Below are 21,703 nucleotides of genomic sequence, written 5' to 3'. Positions count from 1 at the left end.
AGGGGGAGCGGGCGGGGCGCGCGGCGCGGAGCTGGGCTCCGAGTGCGCGGGGCTTGGCCGCCGGGAGATCCGAGCCGAGGTCGCGCTGGGCCCGAGAGGAGCGCACGAGCCGTGGAGGTGGTGGACGAGGGAGGGAGGAGCCACCGCCAGCGCCGGCTGTCGCCCGGAGGGAGCAGACACCCGCCGCAGGCCATGAGCCGCGGGGCCCCGGGAGACCGACCGCGGTCCAGGCATCGCTCCGCCGGCGCCCCGGCCCGCCCGGCCGCAGCTGCGCGCCTGTAGGTACGGCCTGCTCGTCCTCAGTTCTCTCGCCCCCCGTGCGTCGCCCCGGACCCCAGGGGTCCCTGAGGGCGCGCGTGTGTGTGAGCGCCGCTGCCCCAGGAGCGCGGCCGCACGCGCCTCTGTCCGCGTGTGTAGTCTTTGTGTGCGCGGGTGGGAGGGAGCGCGACGGAGGAGATGCGCCCCCTGTGGGGATCGGCTTCCGACCCCCATCCCGGGAGGAGCGGGAGTAACGGGAGGGGCCGAGCCGCCTCCGGAGCAGCTGTGCCTCCGCCCCCTCCTAGGGCCCGGGCCAGCGCGGGGCGGCGGGGGGGCAACGGCCCCCTGGAGGAGGGTCCCTGGCTGGGCGGGGGGCCCCGGCCTTTTCCCTGGGCTGTGGGGGCGGGGAGGGCCAGCCTGGAATGAGGGTGTCCCACCGGAGGGACACCTTCAGACCACAGTGGCGGCCGGCACGCCCTCCATTCGGCCCAGGCCTTCTTTCTCAGGGTCCCCGTTCTCGACCCGCCCACCCCGAGCGCTCTCGGCCGCCTGGGGTAGTGGGGAGGACCGCTGAGGGTGCCCGAGGCCGGCGCCTTTAAGAAGGGGCGGTTCGTGCCCTCCATTCAGGCCTTTCGGCCTCGGCCATTGATGAACCTACGGGCTGCGCGGGGCCCGGAACCGCGCCAGCCCGTCGACCGAGGCGGGCGGAGACAGGGACCCCACGAAGTGAGGTCTTCAGGGGGAGACGTGCACAGGGACTGGCCCCTGGGGAGCTGCGCGGGGGGTGGGGGTGGGGGGACCCGGCATCCTCAGGAGTGACTGTGAACATGTTAAACCAGAATCTGTGTTGACGCCGAGCTGGTGCAGGGGAGAGCCCCTGGGTCTGGAGTCAAATCTGGGTGGAACCCTACCCCTGCCCTTTGAGCCTCCATTATCTACCCTGTAGAACGGGAATGGTGCTGCCTGCATCCCCCTGGGTGACCTGCAAGAACTGCCCCCTGCAACCCAGGTCCCGAGTATGAGGTGAATGAGCACCCTGCCAGGGCAGGAGGAGCAGGGGTGGTTATCCTAACAGGCTTTGGCTGGCTCAGTCGGGGGTGTGATATGAACCCCCTCCTACTCTGCCCGCCACTTTAAACAAATCTCTTCCCTCCCAGCCCCCCTGCTCCATCCAAAAGGCCGTTGGTTGGGGACTGACCTAGAACCTTTCAGTTCTAGGAAGTTTGAGAGCGGCCAGGCAGTGTGAGAGGCTGGTGTGGGTCAGAGCATTTGTTAGGGTCTCAGGCAGTTTCCCACAAGCTGCTTTCTTCTACTCCTCTCACCTGGGGCGTGAATGATGGTGGGCAAGAGTTCCGGAGCCGGCTGGTTGAATAGCTCTAAGTAATGGAGAGTTCATGCATGTCTTCTTATCCTTATGGTGGAAAACCTGTCTAACGTTTCTAACCCTCCTCCCTGTTTAGTGGGTCTCCCTGCACTCACACCCAAAGGTGGGCTTTTCTAGGGAGTGTTGGAGGGAAGATACCCCCCTCCTCTTGCCAGGTGGAACCTGGGCACCTCCAAGGCTGAGCATTTGGTTTCAAGATGACTCCTGCCTGGCTAAGGGCACCATGCTGTTTCTCATGTAATCTCCACAACAACCCTGTGGGGGTTGTACTACTATTATCCCCATTTTACAGAAGGAAAGAGATTCAAGGAGGTGAAATGACTTGCCCAAAGTCACTCAACCAACAAGCCAGGCCCCCAAACCACTTCTCTCTGACAAGAGCCTGGTTCTTACCTCTTGCACTGTCTACCTATCCTGGATTGCAGGGAATTGGGGGTTTAGGGGTCTCGTGGCTGCTGGTCCAGTCTTGAAGGCTATCTCACTTCCACATGGGACGTGGAAGGGTGGTGGCAGCTTTGGAGTCTGGGGAAGTTTCTCTTCCCCCCTCACCTGATTGGGTCTGTTTTTATGACTGTACTCTGTCCCAGGGGAGAGCAGATGTGACTTCTCAACATTTGGAGGAGGTCACAGCCCGCACCTGTCTGGGCACAGGTAGACAGGGCATCGGTATGTGGGAGTACAGCATCTTTTGGCTCCACTGGGTGAAGCAGGGTTTGGGCTCCATTCGCCTGGTACCTCCAATCCTCTGTATGTAGGGCTTCCTGGGTCCTATGGTGGGTATAACACTCATCTGGTCTGGTGAAGGCAGGTCACAGCAATGTGCATTGTGGAGGAGTTGGGGGGAGGGGGGTTCGAGGCAGGGACAGTATAAAGGGGGTGTTCCCAAGGCCTCTGTGGACTTGGACCCTGCCAACTATTCGGGCAGAGAAGTGGAGCAGGTGGGGCAATGGGTACTAAAAGACTCTGAGCTGAGGACAAGCAGGGGCTGGAGGAAGAGGATGTGTTAGAACTTGGATGTGGGGAGTTTGAGGTGCTGGGTATCAACCAGGCAGGGAGTTTGATTGCTCAGAGAAAGGCTCAGGGAACTTTTACAAGCATCCACAATGCCCAGAGTTCTGGGATATTCAGAACCCAGGGGAGGCACGGTACGTGTGTCATGAAAAAGTCAGAAGGCAGACTGGTGGGCTGAGTGGTAGGGGTTGAGGGTGGCATTCTGCAAGTTTGGGGGGCTGAGTCAGGGGCTAGGGAGGTCTGGGAGAAGTATGAATCAAGGCCAAAGCGAGATCCATGACACTGGGAGGGAGGGAGAGGCTGCAAGGCTCAGGCCAAGGCTGGAGAGGGGGTGCCTCTGCTCTGCAGCCCCAGGAGAGGAGGGCAAGGCTAGTGCAGCTTAGAGCCATGCCAGCCTGCTCTCCATCTGCAGAGCCTGCCCAGGAACTGTCCAGCACCAGGTGCTCCTGAAGGAAGATGGGATTTCCTCCTAAGCCCCCAGGCCCTGGTGCAGTTTATTGTCCTGAACCCCACTTGTGCTTATATGACATCTAATCCCTGCAGGGCCCAGCTCTGGATTGTCCTGCCTGTCAGAGTGCCCTCTCCTCTGAGGCGAGACATCTCCATTCCTGAGTCGGGGGCTAGGTAACCCAATTGTGTCCTCAGAGGGAGAGCACTCCAGGGCTCTGTTTGGACTAGCGTCTGCTACAGAAGGGGCAGATCTGAGCCTGGCTCCACATTCCCCTCTCATCTGTCTGTGACCCTGGACCTACCAGCATGGCTCCTGACACACAGTGGGAGCCCAGTGTAAATCCAGTGAAAGGTGGGCCAGCCACCTCCCTGGCCAGAATCCTCTCTTCCTGGCATGGAAGATGTGAGAGGAAAGGGGCTTTAAATAGGGGCATAGCCATTAGATGTGGATTCCAGCAAGATGGCCTTGGCTACACTATGGAGCCTGGATGTGTCAGGGGATGGGGGGTGAGGGGGGGCAGTAGAAGCAGAGATGAGGCCTCTGCGACCCTCTGCCCAGAGCAGTGGGAGGAAAAGAGGGAATGAATGCAAGACATTTAGGAACTAGAAGCAGAAGAACTTTATTTTTAAACAAATTACTTATTTGAGCCTCATGACAGCCCTTTGATAACATTCAGTGCTGGTATCACCCTGTTTTAACAGATGAGGAAAGGGAGGCCCCAGGAAGCTGAGTCACGAACCCACAGTGACACAGCGAGGAAGCAGAGGAGCTGGGATTCAAACCCAGGAGGTCTGGCTCTAGATTCCAGGCTTTTCACCACTCACTGTCCCCGTGTGTCAAGTGACCAGAGATGGCGATAGGGAGACAGCAGGCAGTGGCCCCTCTGACGGGAACATCCGTTGGATGCAGCTGTGGGGCCCCCTAGGATTGGAAGTTTGCAGGTCCAAGCCTGCAGGGCCTGTCCAGGTTCGAGGTGTCAGTGAAAGCTAGAGGGCTTCCACTCCCGCAGTGACAAAGGCTGGGGGTCCTGTGAAAGGTGTGAGGGTACAGTGGGCACAGAGCTGCTCTCCCAGCTTTTAACAGCTGCCTCCTAACGATGCTCTGCATGCTCCTCAGCATGGCCTTGGACCAGGACTAATCTGTGTGGGAGAGCAGGACGGTCCTACTTTACAGCTAGGGAAACTGACGCTCAGAAAAGCTGGGACCCCTGAGTGCCCCCTCCCACTCACCCATTCAGAGGCGACGTCCCAAGGGTTTTAACCTGTCCCAGTCACTAGTCAGAGTGTCCTCCCACACACACTCTGCATCAAAGTCCCAGCAGGTTCAAGGGTGTTAAGACCAAAATCATACCTACTTCTGCCCTCAGGCAGGGTCATGGGGTGAGCACAGATATTCTGGGTAGGAGAGGTTGGGGAATTCCAGCCACGCCTCACTCTCACAGGAAGCCTTGGTTCAGAACCTGCCCAATGGGGACACTTCAGGGGGAGGGGGGAAGGATAAGGTGGGGGGTAGACTTGAGAACCGACACCCAAGTAGCCAACCGTGAAACAGACAATGTGCCCGCCCTGTCTATTCTGTGCCTCCATCTGCAGGGGAGAGAGTCAGGCGGCAGCAGGCAGAAGGCACTCCTGGCTGATGGAACAACCTGCCCAAAGGTTGTCTGTCCTGCAGGGGGCGAGATGGAGAGAGGGGGCTGGAGGGGACTGCCCCCCAGAGGCCAGGAGGGCAGCTGGAAGAACAGTAGGATGGAGGACCGAAGGAGCCTAGTGAGTGAGTGCTGGGCTGGACTGGCCAGGCCAGTGGTCCCGAGAAGCCCAGAGGAGAGGACATCAGTGGGCATAGTTAGGGCCAGCTTCCCAGGTGCAGGGAAGAGCCAAGTGAGGCTTGTCTCCTCTTGTATTGGGGGACCCCAAGAAGAGGCCTCAGTTTCCCCATCATCAGTGCTTTATGGGGGTGGGCACTCTAGGTCTGTCCCCAGCCTTAGTTCTGACCCTTACCATCCCTTCCTGCACCTGGGTGAGTTGGGTGCAGGAGAAGGAGTGGGGGGAGGTCTTGGTGGTGCAGGATGCTGCCCAGGTCCTGCCTAGGTGCAGCCTGTCGAGGCAGCCTTTCTGAGCGCTGCCAGTTTGCACTGCTGGGCCTCCTTCCCTTCCCGGGGAAGGGGCGCGGGGTGGGGCGGGCAGTCAGTTGTCTTCCTGTGGTGGGAGGCCAGTTTCCAGCTGGGGCTCCCCAGAAACACTGCTGCAGTGGGGTGGGGAGAGGGAAGCCTTCAGTGGTCCAGGCGTCCCGCCCCCCAGGCAACCACCCTGTGTGGGTAGATGGATTGGTCCTCTGTGCATTAGCGGGGGCGGCTAAGATGCCTCATCAATATTTTAAGGAATGACCTGGCCGTGGGATCCGGAACTGCGTGCTGCGGGGGTTGACAACTGGTCTTCTTTTGCTTTTCCAATTGTCAGCGCTATTTTTACCACCGGAAGGCCCGCCGCCCCCTCTCCCAGGCCTCTACTCATAGGGGTGGGGGAGGGTCTCTGGTCTGGTTAGGAGAGTCTGCGCTTGGAAAGCAGAGATTCTGAGGCTTCCCCTGCCCCGCCTCCCTGAAGCCCCCTCCCATCCTGCTCCAGCCCTGGCCAGATGGGAACAAAAAACATTTATCCAGGAGGAGAAGTCAGAAAGCCCAGCTGAGCCCGGAAAAAAGAAACACAAAGCCCGGCTGATGATCGAGGGAGGGTGGTCTGCCCGCCCAAGGCCCCTGGGGAGCCAGCACCTAATGCCCAGACCCCATGGGCTCCCTTTGTCTCCAGCCCCAATCCTCAAAGAAGCCTGTGAAGGTGAGAGGAGGCCCCCGCCTGCCCCTGGTCCCAGTGGAGTGATAGAAGGGCCCCAGTAACAAATGTCCAAGAGCCATCAGAGTCGGGGGCCACTAGAGCCACTGCTCCAGCACCCCATTTTATTCATGGAAGCTGAGGCCTGGGGAGGCCCATCCTGCACTGTCCTGCCCTGACTCACAGGTCTCTGCTGGCCCTCGGGGGCCATAGGAGGAGCCACTCACCCAGAGAGCAGTCTGGTCAGGCTTGAGTCCCGTCAGCCACCGTCCCTGCACATGGTCGCACCCCAGTTCTGGCCCACAGCACAGCCCTGCCCCTGCTGGGTCCGAGTCCTCTTCCCTGTGACTTGCAGCCTCCCCTTTGCAGAGCGGCATGTCTGGGCCCCAGTCTCCCCATTTGTAATTAAGTACGGGGCTTCCTGCTGACCCTGCTGCTTGTGACTTTTATCTTTGGCTGCTCAACCCCTGCCACTTCTATGTACCCCGGCTGGACCCAGGGGACACTGAGGGCTGCTGTGCAGGGCATCAGGCCTATAGACTGCTGGCCAGCAACAAGGTGGGTGGGGAAGGTCAAGCTAGGACCATCCTCCCAGGCCAGTCCCTCCTGAGGACGAGGCCACAGCCACCATATCCTTAGCAAATTCCTCTCTGAGTGCCACCCCCACCTCCAGTGAGGGCGAGCAGGGGCCGCCCTGTGAGAGCCTGTCCCCAGGGCTCTGTCTCTGCTCTGCCCATTCTTGCCAAGCATATTGTCAGCCAGCAGGAAGAGCAGGGAGGAACAGAGATTAATGCCAGAGGATGGGGAACGGGGACTGACTTCCTCCCGGTCCCCACCTGCCCCGTGTGGGAGGTGGGAGCAAAATTGTGTCAAACAGGGGCCTCCACACTTGGGGATGGCTCCAGTGCTAGCCCTTCCGGCGCCATGTCATCCAGTCTGACCCTCCTGGTGGTCTCAGTGGTACCGCGGGGAGGTGGTCACTTTGAGGAACACTGCCCTGCTGGGCAAATGGATGGGCTTGGAGCATGGGGACAGGCCCTCATGGTCTTAGCTGCAGGGCTTTCTCCCCACTCCCCCCCGCCAAAACACCCCTCTCCTCAGGGCAGGCTGAGGCCTCAGCTCTCCTTCTCTGGAGGCCTTGGTGGTGGTGGCAGGTGCATTTCTGCCTTTACTTCCATTACTGACATGACTCAAGCCTGCCTTCTGCCCCCAAAGAGTGCCTGTGCCATGGAAACATATCTGGAGCACCCTGAAATTTACACCTTGCTAGGGGGGATGTACAGGAGAGGATTGTGGGAGCTCAGAGGAGACACTCATGCCACCTGGCAGGGAGAGGTCAGGGAAGGCTTTCTGGAGGAAGTGTCCCTGGATTAATTATTGAAGGGTGAGTGGGATTTAGCCAGATAAAGAAAGGCAGAAGAGCAGGGTATTAAAAAGGCTCAGCATGAGCCAGGCTCATGGGTGCCTCAGTCCCCCTCCCAGGTAATGCTCAGGCCTACAGGGAGGGCACTCTTCATTCTCTTCAACCAGGAAGCCCAAAGCAGGCCCGGCTCCTCCAGGAAATCTAGCTCCCTGTTGCCTCTCCACCAGTACTAGGGCAGGAGACCTGCTGGTTTAGAAAACGCTCCTCTATGCTAAGTGGCATCATCAAGTGGCCTGTTTTCTCCCTGGGACTGTCCTGTGGTTATTGACTGCAGATCAATGGCGAGGTGCCCCAAGGTGAGAGGGAATTCCCACAGTGCCCTATGGCCCGGAGGCCCTGCACATGATCTCACAGAAGTGGGGCAGCTATTTTTACCTGGCTTTAATTACAGAGTTTGGATCCCAGAGAAGAGATGAGATGGTACTCCCAAAAGCTCCAAGGGCTATGCCAGGAAATGTAGAATCCTGGGAGGGCAGCTGAGGGCATGGCCCTCTGTCTTGGTTCCCCTAACACTGCGCTGGCCCCCTCGGATGGGCTCCCCAAGGCTCACCCTCTACTCCATTGGTAAATTCACCCTAGCCCTTCCCAGGGAGAGGGTTGCATAAACACAATGGGCTGTGCCTGTGTCCCATTGGCCACATGGGACACACGGAGGCAGAGCCCCCAAATACCAAGTAGTTTGGCAATCCAGAATGAGGGCTGGGGGGCCAGGGAATAAGGAGGAGGGAGCTGGGTGAGGAGACAGCTGGGATTCCTGGATTGGAGCCTCTTCAAGAGGTTGGATTTGGATGGGTGCTCTGGAGGCAACAGGTCTCCAGGAGGTGGGAACACAAGTACAGCGTGCAGGCCACTGTGCTGGAAAGAAGTCTGAGGAGGCAGTACCCTCAATGCCAGTATGAAAAGTTAGTCATACTTGATCCACACTAGGAGGTGGCCCCCAAGCCCTGGAGTCAGGGTGAGAATCCCAGGCCTGTCATTAACAAGCTGTGTGTCCCCAGGCCCCATGGGACAGTTTAGGTGGTGACAGCTGTGACATGCCCAGTAGCCAGACACATTCATTTATTCATTCATTCGTTGTTTACAGGGTACCTATCATGTGCCAAGCACTGGGGACACAGCCACTTATAAGACTGTTAGAATACCTGCCTCGTGGAGCTGGCATTCACCAAGCGAGTGAATAAGTGGTATGTCGGACGAGGGTAAACATTATGGAGAAAAGGAAGCAGGCAAAGGGCAGGAGATGCCAGTGCTGGGGGGAGTGGGGGCATTTCTTATTCTCAGGAGAGTGGTGGTCAGGGAAGGCTATCAGACAAGATGGTATTGGAGCAGGAACCTGAAGGAGGTGAGAGGATGTGGAGGAAAGAACATTCCAGGGAAGTGCAAAGGGCCTGAGGTAGAAATATGACGGCCATGCTTCCGCAATGACAAGAAGGCAGGTGTGGCCAGAGCAGAATGGGCAGGAAGAGTGGCAGGAGGTAAGCTCAGGCAGGTAAGTGGAGGCAGATCGTGTGAGGTCTTCGGGGCCAAGGGTAGGACGTTGGCTTTACTCTGAGTGGAATGGGAGCCATTGCAGATTTTGAGCAGAGGAGGGACCTGATTGGCCTTTGTTTTAGAAACGATGACTGGGTTCCCGAGTGGGAACAGACCTATATAGTGAGGCCAGTTTCTGGAGAAGAGGCTGCTAACGTGCTGCCTCAAGAGAAGCGGTTCTGTGGGTCCCTGGGCAGCAACCTGGATGGCAATGAGGGAGGAGAGGCTGGGTTCCCCACATATTTCCCAAGTAGAGCCCAAAGGATTGCACATGACTCCTGGTCCAGGGGCTTTGGGAGCCCTCGAAAACCTTACTTAGGGAAGTGAGGTCACTGGAGGCTCATGGGGACCCCACTTCAAGGCACCTGTTTTCCCAGCGTCCTTTTGCTGCCCCAGGAATGACCTTGGGGTCCCTGACTGAGGCAGCTGTTTGAAGAGACAGTAAATGGGGTCCCCCTCCTGCAGGCACTGCCTTCTACCTCCCTGGTGGTCTCTTCACACATGGGCGCTACTCAGAAAGGCTTCCTGTTGTAGAACCGCCCCCCCCCCCCCCACACACACACACACACGCACAGGCTGTTAGAAATGCTCAGCGGTGTTGTGGGGATGAGACACTCAGGCCGGCTGACTTCTGCAGAGGGTGCAGTTGCTGAGAATCATGGGCAAAGCACACCAAATGGGAAGTCCGTTTGGGTTTTATTTCCTGCCCCGGGGTCTGCCCGGCCCCTCACTCTGACTCTGACTTGATTGGGCTCAGAGCTCGGGTTCACATTATTGCGCGATTGGCTAATTCAGAGGAAGGGAAGCGCCAAGGTGGAGGCTACCATGACCCTGAGAATCTTAAGGTCATATCAACATGGCAGACCCTTTCTTTGACAGAACAGGTCGCTGGTTCTCTCTCTCTCTCTCTCTCTCTCTCTCTCTCTCTCTCTCTCTCTCTCTCTCTCTCTCTCTCACACACACACACACACACACACACACCCGGGGAGCCTTGGGGGAGCAGGGCCAGAGAGGGGACAGGCGGGCACTCTGGCCAGAGGTCACAAAGTCACCAGAGCTCTTCTCCCCGCAGCTGCAGAGGGCTGCGATGGGACGGAAGCCATGAATGGTGCCGCCTCCGGCCCCGCCGCCCCCGCCGCCCCGGTCCCGGTCCCGGTCCCGGTCCCGGTCCCGGACTGGCGGCAGTTCTGCGAGCTGCACGCACAGGCGGCCGCCGTGGACTTCGCGCACAAGTTCTGCCGTTTCCTGCGGGACAACCCGGCCTACGACACCCCGGACGCCGGGGCCTCCTTCTCCCGCCACTTCGCCGCCAACTTCCTGGACGTGTTCAGCGAGGAGGTGCGCCGCGTGCTGGCGGCCGAGCGCGCGGACGCCATGGAGCCCCGGCCGGCGGCGCTCAAGGCGGCGGCGTGCGGCCACTCGCGGAGCTCCGAGGACGTGTCGGCGCGCGCGGCGGCCAAGGCCCGCGTCCGCAAGGGCTTCTCGCTGCGCAACATGAGCCTGTGCGTGGTGGACGGCGTGCGCGACATGTGGCACCGGCGCGCCTCGCCCGAGCCCGACGCCGCCGCGCGGGCCCCCGAGCCCCCGGCCGACGCCCGCGACAGATGGACGCGGCGCTGGCGGCTGTCGCGGACGCTCGCGGCCAAGGTGGAGCTGGTGGACATCCAGCGCGAGGGCGCGCTGCGCTTCATGGTGGCGGACGATGCGGCCGCGGGCCCCGGGGCCGCCCAGTGGCAGAAGTGCCGCCTGCTCCTGCGCAGGGCCGTGGCCGGCGAGCGCTTCCGCCTGGAGTTCTTCGTGCCGCCCAAGGTGAGCGCCCCGCCCCGCCCGAGAGAGGGTGGGTGCTGGGCACGGCCTGGCCTGAGCGCCAGGGTCCCGGGGTGTGGCCGCGCTGCCTCGCCCCACACGGCACCCCCCAGGCCTCTGCGCCTGTGAGATGTCGGAGGGGCTCTCCGGCTGCAGGACAGGCGCTGGGTGCTGTGCTTCGTGCTGCTGGGACACCGGGCGCCCTGCCCCCTTCCTTCCCTGGGACCCTGGGTGGCGGGAGCCGCCCAGAGAGGAGCCTGCGGGATGAGGGCAGGGAGCGCCCGGCACCCTCCCAGGCCCCGGAAGGGCCGCCTCTGTCCTGGTGGGAACCTGTGGGCCCCAGGCCGGCCGCTGGGCTGTGGCTCAGCCCCTGCCCGGTGGCCCTTCTGTGGCCTCAGGTTTCAAAGGCTCAGCTCCAGCTGCTGCCTCCATTGCTGCTCAACCGAGTGCGCTGTCCCCGTACCCTCTCTAGGGGGCTCCCCAAAAGCGCCCTGGGCACTGCCTGGGGTCTCCTCCAGGTGGCAGACCTGCCGTGCTCGGAAAGGGGCAATGCCGGTAACATAGCGCCCATTCCTGAGAGCCCACCCTGTGCCCAGCGGGTGGGCAGCCTCATCCTCCCTGCACTCCACAGGGTGGGCCCCATGGTTTCAGGGTCACAGAAGAGAAAACAAATGAATATCGGGGGCCAAGGGGTGGAGGTGGCCCCCCCAAAGCACATAGCTTGTGGTGGCAGCGCTGGGCGACCTATGCCCACCACCTGGTGGTCCCCGCAATGAACGGAGCGGGGAGGTGAGAGCACCATGTGCACTGGGAGGTTCGGGAAGGTGGTGGCACCCCCAAGAGCCACCCGGGGCTGCCACCGGCCTCGCCCACTCTGTCCTCAGTGCCTGTAGTCACTGCGTCTCGCCTCTGTCCCCATCTCCAAGGTTGTCGGAGCCGTGGGCTCCATTGGAGGGACAGGGTCTGGACTACCCAGGGGCATCCTCAGTCTGAAGAGCTTTCTTCCCAAGTCCCGGGACACACTCACAACCCCAGACTTCCCCAGGGCTGTGTGCTTGCCAAGGCCCCACAGTGCATCCCAGAGAGAAATCATAGACTAAGAAGCCTAACTCTCCCCGCCTTGTGAGACACGGAGACCAGGCCCAGAGAGGGTGGGGAATGAGGTGGGGCTTGCTCAGGGTCACCCAAAGGGCAGAGGCAGAGGCCCTGAGTGACAGGCACAGCTGCCCTGCTGTCAATCCCAGCAAATGCTGCCTTGGGGGGGCGGGGGCGGTGCAGCAGCTGGCGCCTTGGCTGTCCCACTAAGCCCACTGCCCACCACTGCAGAGGGCAGGGTCACTTCCCCACCCCTGAGGAAGGTAGGTGGTTTCCTCCTGCCCCCCAACCCTTCGTTTTGGGGGGAGAGGTATATTTTTACTTCAGAGAGGAAGGGAGAGAGAGATAGAAACATCAATGATGAGAGAGAAGCATTGATCAGCTGCCTCCTGCACACCCCACACTGGGGATCGAGTCCCCAACCCGGGCATGCGCCCTGACCAGAAATCGAACTGTGACCTCCTGGTTCATAGGTCGATGCTCAACCACTGAGCTATGCCAGCCGGGCCAACCCTTTGTTTTTCATGCAAATGTTTGGGAATTCAGCTGGTAGGAAGGTGGATCATACCATGGTAAGGGCTCAAGTCCCGTTTCCCAAATGTATGCCCCAGGGAGACCCTGCTGATAAGCCCCACTGTCTTTTAGTCCAGGTGGCCTAGCTGCATCCCTGGAGTGGACAGGAGCTCATGCTGGGGGGCTGTTTCCTGGGACTCTATGACTTTCCTCTCACACAGCCCCATGAATCGGGCCTCTGGCCTCCCTCCCCTCAGAGCCCGGTGCAAGGCTGGCCCCTATCATTGCGGAGCCACCAGGAGACCGGTATTTGCAGGAGTGGATGGTAAACCTCAGTGGGTGAGCACTGGGTGCTCCAGGGGCCCCAAGGTGGTGAAGCTCAGGCTGCATAAGTGCTCCCCAAGCGGCAGGGCCCCAGGACAGGCATTTTCCAGAGGCACGAGCTATAAATAAGTGATGGTCTGCAGTCATGAAACAGCCTATGGCTCTGTCCAGAGAACAGGGGGCAAGGCATCTGGGCCAGGACAGACAGGCCTCAAATGTCGGGCGGAGGAATGCGGACCTCCTGCCAGCAGGAGCCCAGCCGAGGTCGCCAGTCCAGGCCTTCGCTGTGGACCTCTGTCTGTCCCATGCACTCCGGTGGCCCCTACCCCAGTGGCTGGCGCAGTGGCCTGCCATGGTCAGCTGAGCCCCTCCATCACCACTCCAAGCCCAGCCCTGCACCCGCTGGATGGTAGCCAGTGCTGCCAGGAATTCCCATTTGCCTGCCTCCCTCCCCACCCCCCCAACATGTGGTCCTGCCCTTTCCTCCTGAGAAAGTCCCTGTCCCAGAGCCCAAGCCCTGCCAGGAATCTGCCTCAAGCCACCCCAGGGGGCTTTCGGGTCATGGCCAGGAGCTTTGGGGCAAAGTAGGGAGGGCCAGGCCCAGTAGCCCTCCCCGGGAGTCCTGCCAGCTCACCTTGGTTGAACCCCACACGGGTCCCTTTTCCTCCCCCGGAAGGTACGGCCCTGCCCAGTTCCAGGAACCCTGTCTGAGTCGGGCTCCAGAGCTGTGCTCTGGGAAGTCTAATTTGAAGGAGGAGACCTGCGTTATTTTTAAATGAACTAGAATAAAATAGAAAATACCACACTCCGTCACACAGTCAGGGTAAAGAGTGTCTGCCGAAACATTCATTTCAGAGGTATTCTTACCTGTGTGTGTACTGGGTCACAATGTCAAATGTATTTCTTACTAAGAGTCAAGGTAAAAAACGTGAAAACCACAGACCTGGTGGTGCAACGGGCAGAAGGGCAGCCCAGGCACAGTCCGCCCTGCAGGGCTCACAGGCGGGAGACTCCGATGTCAGTCCCAGCCCTGCCCCTCACTTGCTCTGTGACTGTATGAGGAGGTCCCTTTGTTTCCCAGAGACTCCCTCAACTTACCTGTCTGTGAAATGGGGATCGGAACACCTTCGTGCCACTGCTGCTATGGCATCCTAAGTGGGGGGCTGCTCTGCCATCTGGGAAGTGGGCAGGGTAGAGAGGGTTCAGAAGGCCCTGTGGTGACTCTCACTGCCCCTTCCTCTGGCGTCCCAGGCCTCCAGGCCCAAGGTCAGCATCCCCCTCTCAGCCATTATCGAGGTCCGTACCACCATGCCCCTGGAGATGCCCGAGAAGGACAACACGTTTGTGCTCAAGGTGAGTCTCACCCTTAGCCCTATGGGTCCTCTGGCTGCCCCAGACTACCTCCCTCATGGCGGCTCAGCTTGTGGCCACTGCAGGGGGAGGGGTCCCAGTTGGGTGGGTCTTAGGACCCTACACAGATGTCAGGCACCTCGCAGCGACTTGAATCTAGGCCCGGCTTTAGAACCAAGCGCCTTGGGTGTCACCCACCTTCTGGGGCCCCTTGTTCTTATTTCCTTTTGGGCCCCCGGGAAGCTCCTCTGAGTTTCACTTCCTCCCCCCCACTCCCCCCCTGCCACACACACACTGGAGCCAGCACATACCCACCCCGTGGGCAGGCAAACGGGTAGCCAGACTGCAGCAGTTTCACAAATGCCTCTGTCACAGAGCACATGGTCCCACAGAGGCACCAAAGGTGGGCAGGGAGGCACCCCGGTGGGCTGGGTGCAGTGCGTCCTTTCCCCAGGACCCATGTCACTGGGGTAGCCTGCTCGGGTCGCTGAGGACAGGGCTCCAGGCTGCCAGGGCTGTGCCCTGTGCCTCCTCAGAGGAGTAAAGGATGTTTGGAGACCTGGTTCCACCCACCCCAAGCTGCATGGAGCCCCCACCCTCCTCTTCTCCCCTGTTTGTTCAGTCACGAACTCCCTTATTCACTTAGCAAACATTTGCCAACCCCATAGCCTGAGTCACCTCAGGCTGGGGGCTGAGGATACAGCCCCTCCCCGAATGGCATCCCATCTGCTGGGTGAGACGGGTCCAGAGCATCACTCCCAGCAGCGGAGTGGCCTCTGTGCTGCTGACTGTGCTCCGCCCCACTCTGGGCCTCCGTGTCCCCGTCTATTCAGAAAAGGACCCTCCCAGCTCTGGGATGCGTTGTCACTGAGGCACACAGGGAGCTGAGAGCACGCAGCCTCGGCATCATAGAGACCTGGGTTCACGTCCCAGCACTGCCAGGGTGCTGGTGGGGCTCTAAGCCAGTTACCTGCCTCTCTGAACCTCAGTCTTCTCATCTGAGAAGGGGAAGCACATTGCCTCCCTCCCAGGCTGTTGGGAAGAGTTCACCACATGATGAATGTGCAGGCGGGCCCTCTGGGCCTGGCCCACAGCCAGGGCTCTCCCTCCTCTTCCCCCATGGAGGCTGCTTTCCCAGGGTGTGACCTCAGAGGGAGAGTTCCAGCCACTGAGGCAGGTGAGTTCCTCAACTCAGTGTGCTGAGCCAGCGGCCCCTTGGCTGACTTGAGGGTTGTGAGGTCCTTTCGCCTCATCTCCAGGGTGCCAGCCCACCCTTCCCCAGGCAGCATGGCCTCCCGAGGCTTCATCTCGGGTGCCTGAGCATCATCCCCGTCACCCCCAAGGGCTGCTGAGAGTATGGGAGGAGGCTGTACCCCAGGACCTTGGCCCGGGTGGGGGTGGTGCTTGATGGTGACCCCACTGTCTTCCCTGATGCTCACACCAGTGAGCCACCATGGGGAAGGGGAGGATGAGCCGTTTGTCCTGGGGTCTGGAGGCCCCTGTGAGAATGGCAGAGGGTAGGGCACTGACTACTGTCCGGACTCCCGGCACCCCTTCCCCAGGTGGAGAATGGAGCAGAGTACATCCTGGAGACCATCGACTCGCTGCAGAAGCACTCCTGGGTGGCTGACATCCAGGGCTGCGTGGACCCTGGGTGAGTGCCCGAGTGGCACCAGGACAGGTGGGCAGGTTGGAGGTAGCTATCTGGTGCTGAGCTCCAGAAAAGGACTTTTCTCATGGCGGGTCTATCCAGGTTGGTGCCGGCCATTCATCCGTACCCCCACCCCTATCCCCAGCAGGCTTTTTGAGGCCTGCTCTGCAGGGCCAGGGCCTGGGGACCTAGGAGGAAGTTGGATCAAGTCTTGTTCTCACCCCAGGGAAGCCTGAGACCATTAGGAGAAGGGCAGTGGTGATGGGGGGGGGGGGGAAGCCCAAAGGTATAGGGGTGGGGGAATGGAGGAGAGGTCCCTAACCCAGCCTGGGGCTCAGGTACGGCATGCAGGTAGAGGTGCTCACCATCTCAGAGGCTTAAAGAAAGAGTGGCCCTGAGCCAGGCAGAGGGGGCTGGGGGAGGGGAGGGCAGAGAGAACAGCCCAGCAAAAGGTGTGGAGGTGTGTGTGAGCCTGGAACTTGCAGGAACATCGAGGCCTTCGGTTGTTAGAATTAGAGCTGGTGAGGAGGGGACTTTGATGAGAGCCCGAGAAGCTGTTAAGTCAGGGCCAGTGGGGAGCCACGGGTGGCAGTAAAGGGGCAGCTGTGGTAAGCTGTGCACAGAAGAGCAACAGGGCGGCTGGCTGCACCATCCAGGAGAGATCCTGAGGCGGGAGTAGGAGGGGCAGGCAGACCAGCAGCAGAGCATTTGGCAACAGCTCTTCTGGCTAAAGGGGTGAGCGGAACCCCAGAGGGGAGGGGCTGCTGCTTTCTAATTAACAGCTTCATTTACGGAAGCACAATTGAAGTCCTGAGTGCCACCCAGGCCCCCGATCCCCAAAGTGGTTATAATCCATCCCCTGCCACCCTTCCAACCATCTGTCCTGCAAACTCTTTCCTCAGACCCTGTGAAGGTGAGCCTTGCGGTATTTTATAGCTGGCAGGGGCACAATGGGGAGACGAAGGCCTGAGGCAGGGAAGGCAGCTCCAGGCCCCGCCCACTGCCAGGCCCTGCCACCATTTGTGGGACTCCATGGGGCCCCAGGAGGAGGCTAGCCCTTTGTGGGTTAGTAGGCAGGGGTCGTGTGACCTCAAGGAGGACTGTCCCCACCTGGAGACCTCTCTCATATGGCCCAGTCACACATGGTAGCCAAAGAGCAAGCTGAGAGTGTGACAGAGAGACACGAAGGCACAGGGACCTCAGGTGAGCCACGGCCTGGTTCAGTGAGCTTTCCAGGGTCCGAATCCCATGGCAGAACAGGGCTGTGCTCTCTTCCTTCGCAGGGACAGTGAGGAAGACGCAGAGCTGTCCTGTGCCCGGGGAGGCTGTCTGGCCAGCCGCATGGCCTCCTGCAGCTGTGAGCTCCTCACGGAGGGTAGGTGGGGGCAGAGCTGGCTGGAGTTGTGGATGGCAGGGTGGGAGGGGGTGGTCAGACAGATGTGCTTCTGACCTGCCACTTCTGCAGCAGTGGACCTGCCCCGGCCCCCAGAGACAACCGCAGCCGTGGTGACAGCCCCGCACAGCCGAGCTCGAGATGCCGTCGGCGAGTCCCTGGTCCATGTCCCACTGGAGACCTTCCTGGAGACTCTGGAATCCCCGGGCGGCAGCGGTGGTGACAGCAGTAACACAGGTGCAGTGGGCAGCCTGCTCTCCTGGCCCCTCCTTCCTCCAGCGCCTTCCTGAGCCTCAGAAGTTGTAACGTTTCATCCCGCCTAGTGCTCTGCACAGCAGCTGAGTGCTAGCGTTTGTAGGCCAGTCCAGATCACAACCTCCCACAGGCCCTGGTTTCAATAGAAGATGCTCTCAGAAGGGGTGCAGAGGGTCAGAACCAGGGGTAAGGGACAAGGAAAGTAGATTTGTTGCTGACTGAGAGACTGCCCCAGGTAGTCCTTCTCCTCTCTGTGCCTCAGTTGACCTCATATGCTTAACTAGTGGGTGGGGTCAGCTCCTGGCCTTGTTCTAAAATTATCCAAACAGCGTTTTACAGGTGAAAACTCAACAAGATGTTGCATCTCTTCTCTCATGTGTTTACTCCCTGCCACCCCCTCACTCTGTCATCCTCTACAGGGGAAGAGGGAGCAGAGCCCGAGCCCGAGGTGGCGCCTGAGCTGGAGCTCTCCGACTACCCCTGGTTCCACGGGACGCTGTCCAGGGTCAAGGCAGCTCAGCTGGTGCTGGCAGGCGGGCCCCGGAGCCACGGCCTCTTTGTGATCCGCCAGAGTGAGACTCGGCCTGGGGAATACGTACTGACTTTCAACTTCCAAGGCAAGGCCAAGGCAAGTGTTCAGGGGGACTGTGGGCAGAGTGGCCAGCCCTGGGCGAGGGGGCCGAGTGAGCCCTGGTCCTGAGTCTGTGCCCATACCCCCGGAGGAGGCTCGGTGGGTGTAGGTGTGGCATGACTTTCCATGGGCCAGGCCTACCCCTGGCCACACCCTTGGAACCACCTGGATCCCTCCCACACCTCTCTGGGGTCTTATAAATCTGCCCCAGATATGGCTTCTCCATTATCCAGACGGGAAGTCCCCTCCTGTGGCTGAGCACTCAGGAGGCCAGGCCTCCTAAGGACGTAACTTTGACCCTGTGTATTAGGGATCACATAGCACTGGGGCTCCAGAGGGTCTCTACCCTCAGTGCAGGACTAGGGTCAGCCAGGGCCCTCCTGCCCCGCCCACTCCCAGATAGCCCCGCCTCTTGCCTCCTCAGGTCAGTTCACCACCCCTTCCTGGGCCCCAGGCCGAGGGACATGGAAGGGAACCACACACAGGGATCCTAGAGGACCAAACTGGAGAGGAGAGGCTGGGCCCGGCAGGAGGGCTGTGCTGGGGCTGGAGGGCTGGAGTAGGAGCAGACCTTGACCTGGGATGTGCAGGGGAGGGAGGTGAAGGGCGAAGGGTGAGCCAGGCACAGCAAAGGTGTGGCAGTGCTCCCAAAGTGGACTCCCGAGGAAGGGCATTGTGTGCTAATATACGGACCTAAGGCGCACGGGGAAATATGTCGGAAAAGTCAAATGACTGTCACACACAGTGTGACCAGAAGGGGCAGAAACCTCAACCCTTGCCCCTCTCCTCCCCCACCCCCTACACCCCCTCCCCCACCCGCCCAACACACACACACACACACACACACAATCCTGAGTTTCTGATAAGGAAACAGACCCAGCCAGGCTCTTCCCAGGACATGGTTCCTGTCAGTCCTCCTGCTCCAGGCCTACACTCAGTGTTCCAACCCCCAGCTGGCCTGGTGCGAGCCCTCCCCTGGCTCCCTGGGCCTTTGTCCCTGACAGTGTTGTCACTCTGTGGAGGAGGCAGCACCTCCCCAGGGACGCCTCCTTGGAAAGCAGCTGCCCTTACCAGTTCCTCTGACAACCAGGCACTTAATGCCATCCTGGCAGCCCCAAGTGTCTTCCTTGGCCAGCACTGCCCCAAGCAGCCTCCCTGGAGGGCCTGGATCTGACTCACGCCCAAGCCAGAGGCTGGAATGGTGCCCAGTCAGTGCGGGGCAAGGGGGCCAAAGTGGGGAGAAGAAAGAGCTGGACCCTCCTCTCCTCCCAGGAGAAAGGAAAGACCCCGCATTGAACTCCTGCCACTCCTGCCCTCTCAGGGACCCCCACCTCCTGCTTGCACTCCTCCTGGTGAGGAGGACGTCTGCCCTCGGAGGCAGCTCTTTTCACCTTCAGATAATAAACATCTGGAAGGTTTTCCCAAAGACAGATGCACCCACCTTGCCTCAGGCCCTGCCCTGAGTGCCATTACTGCTCCCCGGCTTTACTGACTGTTCTGGCCCTTCTGGCCCTACTGATGGGCAGAATTCACTCATGGAACCGTCCCCACCACCCTACGCCCTGGGCTAGGCCATGTGCATCCCTGAAACCCTCCTTTCACCTCCGCTCTTGCCATACACAATGACAGCCACTCTTCCTCCTTGGGATGCATACTGAGCTGAAGCCAGAGACCTGTGCTCAGCGCCAGAGCCCACAGGCTTGTGGCTCCTCTCCCTGGGGCATCCGCCCCATGCGGGCCTGGGAGGCACCAGCCTGCTCCCCGTGCTCCCGGTGCTTCCACTGCAGCCGTGAGAGGTGCAGTCACTCCCTGCCAGCCTCCCGTGGTTTCCCGCCCTCTGGGCTTTGACTCTGTGGGGAGCAGGGTGGGAGAACCACACCAACAGGAGTCTGTGCCTTGTGACTGGGTGAGTCGCTCCTTCGCTGGCCTCCGTCTCCCATCTCTAAAACGGGGGCTGTAATCTCTGCCTTCTGGGGAATGTGAGGGGCATGATGTGGGTGCTCCCACCATAGGGACAAATGTCTGCTCCCTTCAGTTCCAGCCTGGCTCTGCTGCCCACCCATTCCAACTCCCACCACAGGAGTGACTCCCCCGCCCCCCATGGGACTCATGTGGTAGGAGCCAGCTCCGACACAGCCCCAGGGGGCTTCTATGAGACTTGGTTCTCCCAGTGACCCCCAAAGGCATTTGCCAGTCCAGGCCCCCACCCCTGACCATGCGGCTCTATGCCCACAGCACCTGCGCTTGTCCCTGAACGGCCACGGGCAGTGCCACGTCCAGCACCTGTGGTTCCAGTCGGTGCTTGACATGCTGCGCCACTTCCACACCCACCCTATCCCGCTGGAGTCAGGGGGCTCCGCAGACATCACCCTGCGCAGCTACGTGCGGGTCCAAGGCCCCCCGCCTGGTAAGACGCCCCGCCTGGGAGGTGTAATGGCTCAAGAAATAGGTGGGCAGTGAGGGGAGGGAGTCGCTTAGGCCGCATCCCAGCTTAGCTAACTCTAGTGCAGTGGTTCTCAACCTTGGCTGCACATTAGAATCGCCTGGGATTCTGTTATGGGGGTGAGGCCACAACATTAGTAACAAAGAAACAGAATTTCCGGAGGATGAGGCCCAGAAACCAGGATTTTAAAAAGATTCCCAGGTGATTCTAATGTGCAGCCAAGGTTGAGAACCACGGCTCTAGTGGGATGAAGGCCAGGACTGGGGCGGCTGTCAGCAATCAGGGCCATTGGATTGGAGGGGGCGTGGCAGGCCCGCCGCGCGTCCTGAGTGAGTCCTCCAGGGGGACGGGGTGCTCAGAGGCAGCACCGGGCATTCCCTGGACACAGGCGAGACCCTGTGACCCTAGGCACCCCCTTCCTCCGGGCCTCTGGTCCCGGTCTGAGCACTGGGCCTGGGGGAGGGGACCAGGGAACCCAAGCCGGCACTGACGCGCTGGGTCCTGTTGCAGACCCGGGGCCCTCGCCGAGCGCCGCGCCGGCGCCCCCCGCCTGCTGGAGCGAGCCGGCCGGCCAGCACTACTTCTCCAGCCTCGCTGCCTGCCCGCCCGCCTCTCCCTCCGAGGCCGGCGGCGCCTCGTCCTCTTCCGCCTCCTCGTCCTCGGCTGCCTCCCTGCCCGCCGCCCCGCGCACCACCGAGGGCCTGCTGAGCGCTCGCAGCCGCAGCAACAGCGCCGAGCGGCTGCTGGAGGCGAGCGGTGCCGAGGAGCCCCCGGAGGCCGCGCCCGGCGACGGATCCCGCGGCCGCACGCGCGCGGTGGAGAACCAGTACTCCTTCTACTAGCCCGGCGCCACGGCCCTGGGGCCACCGGACCCGCCTGGCAACCGCCCTCGTGTCCGTCCGTCCAGCCACCCTGCTTCCCTGCAGGTGTCAGCCCCAGTCCAGCGCTGGGTGGGAAAAGCGAAGCTCTTCAATGAAGACATAAATGTTATTAAAGAGCCTGTTTTAGGGACTGCACCTGGCTCTCCTGTCGTCCTTTCTTCTGTCCTGGCCAATGGGCACCGCTCCTTCTGGGACTGCAGGGGAGAAGGGGGTACCACATATGGGACCCCCTATGAAGCCCACCGTGTCCTGGCGCCTGCCAAGCCCCCACCCAGCTCTGTATTAGGGGACCCAGCTCCCCATTTGGCTGGGGAGACAACTGGCAGTAACTAAATGAGGCACAGAGATAAAACGCTGGACCAAAGAGCAGGGCTCAGGGAGACTGCCCAGAGGGGAGAGATGGGAAGGGGCTTTATAGTGGAGCTATGAGAGAGGGGTTGGGGAGAGGTGAGTGAGCAGGGGCAAGAATGAGAGAGGGTAGG

The 21,703-nt window shown here is 60.7% G+C and overlaps 1 protein-coding gene across 4 annotated transcripts in view; it reads left to right on the top strand.

Annotated features, from left to right (window-relative positions):
- SH2B2 (SH2B adaptor protein 2) overlaps positions 1–21,343 on the top strand; it is a 24,013-nt gene extending 2,670 nt beyond the window's left edge. The window contains exons 3-11 of one of the 4 annotated variants that reach the window (XM_014455403.2): positions 8,434–8,533; positions 9,952–10,688; positions 13,869–13,970; positions 15,530–15,621; positions 16,902–16,993; positions 17,084–17,248; positions 17,686–17,894; positions 20,133–20,304; positions 20,851–21,343. In XM_014455403.2, the coding sequence (XP_014310889.1) occupies positions 9,981–10,688; positions 13,869–13,970; positions 15,530–15,621; positions 16,902–16,993; positions 17,084–17,248; positions 17,686–17,894; positions 20,133–20,304; positions 20,851–21,182 (1,872 nt within the window). In that variant the 5' untranslated portion in view covers positions 8,434–8,533; positions 9,952–9,980 and the 3' untranslated portion in view covers positions 21,183–21,343. Of the gene's footprint in view, positions 1–53; positions 283–8,433; positions 8,534–9,951; positions 10,689–13,868; positions 13,971–15,529; positions 15,622–16,901; positions 16,994–17,083; positions 17,249–17,685; positions 17,895–20,132; positions 20,305–20,850 lie in introns of those variants that run through there. The other 3 variants (XM_023753491.1, XM_014455401.2, XM_014455402.2) reach the window with 3 other exon arrangements.
- The last annotated feature ends 360 nt before the right edge of the window (positions 21,344–21,703 follow it).

This window comes from Myotis lucifugus, unplaced genomic scaffold (assembly GCF_000147115.1).
Source record: "Myotis lucifugus unplaced genomic scaffold, Myoluc2.0 scaffold_45, whole genome shotgun sequence".
NCBI lineage: Eukaryota > Metazoa > Chordata > Mammalia > Chiroptera > Vespertilionidae > Myotis > Myotis lucifugus.
The sequence above is the reverse complement of the archived record's forward strand: the minus strand, read 5'-3'. Positions and strand labels throughout refer to the sequence as shown.